The sequence below is a fragment of the Arachis ipaensis genome, chromosome B04 (assembly GCF_000816755.2).
Source record: "Arachis ipaensis cultivar K30076 chromosome B04, Araip1.1, whole genome shotgun sequence".
NCBI classification, from domain to species: Eukaryota; Viridiplantae; Streptophyta; class Magnoliopsida; order Fabales; family Fabaceae; genus Arachis; species Arachis ipaensis.
Genome location: NC_029788.2, coordinates 132,930,313 through 132,935,638, shown reverse-complemented (window position 1 = coordinate 132,935,638; position 5,326 = coordinate 132,930,313). Strand labels below are relative to the sequence as shown.

Sequence of the window (5,326 nt, the reverse complement as noted above, 5' to 3'; positions counted from 1 at the left end):
TGGCCCCATTTAAATCCTTCTTTTTTTTTTTTTTTTTTTACTGCTGAAAGTTCCTCATTTTCTTGTCTTAGATTTTGCCATTATAGGCTTCAATTCCCATACAAGAGTTTGTTTCCCACAAAAAAAAAATTGGATTAAACATACATGGCAATTGAACTTTGCTCAGAGAATTGTGGGGTTTCTTCAAACTCATCAATGAGTCCAAGAATCTCATTCTCACATGACTTCTCACAATCTGATGTGATACCTGTTGAGCAGCACCCCTTTGGATCAACAACTTCTGATTTGGAATCAAGCAATGATTTTGATTTCTGTGTCACTGAAAGTTTTGAGCTTGTTGAGTCTTTTCCAGCGGATGAGTTTTTCTCAGGTGGAAGGATCATTCCCACTGAAATCAAGGGACCAAAGAAGAACAACAACATCATTCATCAAAAGGGTCATCACCAATTAGCACCACAACACCCTCCTCCATTGCCTCCACAATCATGTGTTACTGTTAATCATAATCATAATCATAATCATGATCATAATCACCATTGTTCTAGCTCTACTAGTAGTAGGAACTTGAAGAAAGAAGGTTCATCAAAAGAAGGAAAATACATGAACAATAATAATAACAATGATTCAAAGTCCTTTTGGAACTTCAAGAGAAGTAGCAGTTGTGGGAATGGATACAGAAGAAGTTTGTGTGCTTTGCCACTTCTATCAAGAAGCAATTCAACTGGATCATCATCCAACACCACCAAGAGGAATCCATTGTCAAAGGAAGCAGGTACTAATAAGCAAAATTCACACAAACATTCTTCTTCTTCTTCTCAATCTATTGTTGCTCCAACAAACATTTATCATCAAAAGCCTCCACTGAATAATAAGACTCATCATCATCATCATCATGGATCTTATGGTAACAACAGTGTTAGAGTTGTTAGTCCTGCTCTTAATGTTCATTCTGCTAACCTATTTGGTTTGGCCTCAATCTTCTCCAACAATAGAGATAAGAGCAAGAAGAAGTGATTGTTAATTTGCATTAGAATAACTCTGTGTACTCCAACCTAATATAATTATCAGGTTAGGTAGCCTACATTACATTACACCCTGGTGTGACTCTTTCTGGATTCTACGTTAACGCGAAATGCTTATACACCAGATTGTCTGTTTTATATATATATTTTTTAGAGGAATGCTAGGGGCCAGCAACTTTTGGGATTTATAGTCATCAAATAGCCATCAATGAGGCTTTTAATGGTGTGAGAATAGTATGAGATTTCATCCAATGGCTCACTCTTCTTTGTTGGTTACATACTGGCCAGAATTTGATAAAGTTGCTGGTCCCCTAGACTTTTCTTATTTTTTATTTGCAATTTTATTAGCTAATGAAGTGTGAAGCAAAAATTAATTCCTCTCTTTTACTATGTACTTTCTTGTATTATCTAACATGTGTGTGATTTGGAAAAAAAAAAGGAATAAGTAGGTTAGATATTTTGAAAGGTGAATGGTTTGCATCAAGAAAACAAGATGATGAAGGTGATTTAGAAGGATGATAGTAATGTACGACTATGTTATGTGTACACTAAAATCAGCTACTAAAGTCAGTTATCAGTATAAAATACGTGTTAGAATATAAATACATATTAAAACTAAATTAAACTATACATGTATTTATACACAAATATATTGGTGGCAATTTTAGTGGCTGATTTTAGTATACGAATAACATTTTTTAAGTAATGTATGATGCTTTGTGGCAAAAAATGACAGATCATTGTAGTTTTCATGGCTTCTTGTCCTTTGTCTGTGTTTTGCTCCCCTGCTTTTGTTCTTCTAGAGATTCTGTAAATATATTGATTTTGATTACATTTTTTTTTCTAATGTTAATTCTGCTTGTTTTCTTGTTGGTGATGGATTACCAGATTATCACTACATGAGACATTTTCTTAACGGTTACTCTAAGATTATGTGATTAATTTCTTGATGGCTAAAAAAAAATGCCTAATTTAGATAAAATAGCTCTGTAACAAGTTATTCTCCGAAATAATAATGTGTTAGGTAAAGCGGTTAGAGAAAATTTATACAAGCTTTTACTTTAGACGTGGAAATTAATTTTTAACATGTACAACATTATTGAAAGTTGAACTTTCTAATTAACAACACTCGCATATATTAATTAAAAATTAATTTAGATATGGTGAAACATTAATGAGTGAATACTCCATCCGACCCATAACCCATGACAATTACTCCGAAAAGACAACGAGGCATCTAAGAAAAAAAAAAACACCAAATCCAGTTCTTGATCTTTTTTTTTGGACTGATTAGCTCCTATGCAAAAAAAAATATAACATTGACTTTTTTTGTCACAGGGGTCTTGTTGTCCTTTCAAGATAATTGTCAGGGGCCGAGTTGAATTATTTTTTTTTTTGTCAAGGATCTCGTTATCTTTCGAAGTAATTGTCAAGGATTGTTTTGGGTTTTTCTCAACATTAATTCTTCTTACCTAAATATTACCATGATCATTTTATAGAAGGGGAAGGCTAGTAGTCAATATTTTTTAGTATAAAAAAATTGAAAAATTGACTAATATTAATTTAAATAGAAGATAAAAATAAAAAAGGTGAAAACTCAGGTGTAGTCGACTTCACGTGAAGTTAATAGCTAAAAATCATTAGATGATTTGACTGATTTGACTAAATTTTCATCTAACGGCTCTCAGCTATCAACTTCACTGTACTTGAGTTTCCACCAATAAAAAAAAGAGTATTCGTCACGGTACAATTTTTTTTTTTTAACAAGAATATATCTTCTAAGAAGAATCCTAGTGGGTAGTAAGCATTATGCTGCAGGTCCTAATATACAAACATCCCCTTGGCCAAAAATAAATAAATAAATAAATAAAATGGCTATATATAGTGCATACATAGAAAGATTTCTGGGTGAAATTCAATGGAGACAACGTCGTAAATAGCTAACTTTTGTTCCTACGTTTGTAGTTGCATGCACGTTGTGTCAGCTTCAGCTTCAGTTAGAAGCTATAAACAACCATTGCCAACTGTCTCAGGAAACGGCAGATTCATTAGTTTTATATATGTAGTATAGGAAAGTTACCAGGTATATCGAAAATACCGTGTTCTAATTATTTTAACCGTTGATTTTAATTAATATATTATATATAATTTTTATGATTAAGATTAATGGTTAAAATAACTGAAACACCGGTATTTCCGGTATACCTGAAACTCTTCCGTTAGTATAAATCTATCACAATTAATTTTATATTAAGTGAAAAATAAAATGAAAATGATTCATTTTGAAATTATTATTGATATATCTCATGTCTCGTCAAGGAAATCTTGCATAAACGATATTATATATGTAATGTCACATTAATTATATTATTATTATTATCAAACAGTACAAATGGTTCATGACAATCATGCTAAGGGCATTAGGGTATAACCAATGAGTAATAGCTCAACTGACATAGTCTCTCCATACTCAATTAATAGGTTGCAGATTTGAGTCTCTTATCTTTAATAAAAAAAAAGACATTAGGGTATATAGTTATGAAAACACATTATGAAGACATAACAAGTTTCTTTAATTAACTTTGTGGTTGAGTCAAGCTAAGTTTCACCCATACTCATTAATTATTAGTCTCAAGGTGTTAGATAGTGTAATGTCACTCTCTAATTCACTTTGCTGATGAGCCATCCAACGAGTAAAGTGATAATTAGGTCTCTGAAGATTTCGATCTTAGATGAGGTAGTTTTTGAAAAAAAAATATTAATTTAATCTTTTAAGATAATAAGTAATAGACACGTTATGTTCTTCTATTAATTCGTTATATAAAATTTAAAGATGGTGTTTATATATATCGTTAACTTGTGATGTATTTATCTATTTATAAATAATTGTCATGTAAATAACAATTTTTTGAGTGAAATTTCATCTGTTTTGATAATATTTATAGTAAATAAATAGCAGTTGAAAACTCAAAAGATAATAATGTTTTATTGTCTAAAATTATATCGTTTCCATGCTCATGTAGCAGCAATATTAATGGGATACACACCACTGTAAATAACAAAATATACGAGTAATTTTATTTCGTTTCGCACTATCTATTGATAAAAGAACATACATTTTCACCATTTACTATCATAAAAGATTTAATTAATATTAAAAAAAAAATTAATTAATTCGAAGTCGAAATCTTTAAAAATATAATTTTCAGTTTACTCTTTAATAGATACTACCTTATAGGTTCTAATATACTCCATCAGAACACCTTGTTACTTTTCCTAAATATTACGATGGAGAGGATAATAATGTAATTCAAAGTTTTCCAAATGATTAAAGACTTCTCTTTTTATTAATCTCATGTTAATAATATATATATAGTATCATCATTTTCATAAATATTGATGACTTTATAAAGTAGTAGTGAAGGATGGTTAACCGTTTCAAAGAGAAGTAATAATAACCCTTTCCCTGTTTTTCAAACTTGGATTCTGATCAAACCCTTTGGATGCATGAGGAGGAAAGTTTCCAAGTCAAGAGATATTTTAATTACGCACGGAGACGGTAAAGAAGAACTGAACATGATTGCATGGAATGCACATTTTGTAGGATAAAAAGTTGTGTATGACCAAAAATGTCAAAATGCATGCATGGCACAAACTTTCTTGCCATGTTTCCAACCACTAAAGCTGATCATTAATGATATGATGCAATAGTTGTTGAAATTCAAACCCATACACACACTGAAGTAGTCAAGCATGGCAGTTACATTCAGCATAGTAGCCACCTCTTATTAGCATCCAATAGTGTTAAATTCAAGTGAATCCAATAAAGAACTAACTAAAAAGTTGTTAAGGTTTTTAATTCAAATATAGAAATTTCATCTTGCATCACAATTTATCCTTAGGTGAATATTCACGTATAATTATTTTTATGGAGAGTTTTTTTTAAAGACGTTTATATATGTTGTGTTATTATTGGACATTTTTATTAAATCAGTTAATAATTTATTTTTTAATAAATTAGAACAAAATCGGTTTATTATAGCAATAATAATAAACTCAATTGTTTACATTATAATTATTAGATCTGTTTTGATTCGATCGAATTACACAATCTAAACCGAATATTTTTAAATTCTTTGATAAAAAGACAAATATATCCCTGACTTTTTGTTTTACGGACATTTAAATCCCTAAAAATTTAAAAATATAATTAGATCCCTCAAAAAATTTGGATTTATTGTTATTGTTATAAAAAAAAAATCGGTTTTATTCTAATTTGTTAAGAAATTTAAAAATAACCGGTT

General features: G+C 30.0%; 1 protein-coding gene across 1 annotated transcript; it reads left to right on the top strand.

The window, feature by feature from the left end:
• On the top strand, positions 7-1,854 carry LOC107635720 (GATA zinc finger domain-containing protein 14). The gene has a single exon (XM_016339276.2). The coding sequence runs from the start codon at positions 145-147 to the stop codon at positions 1,012-1,014; it is 870 nt and encodes a 289-aa protein (XP_016194762.1). The 5' UTR covers positions 7-144; the 3' UTR covers positions 1,015-1,854.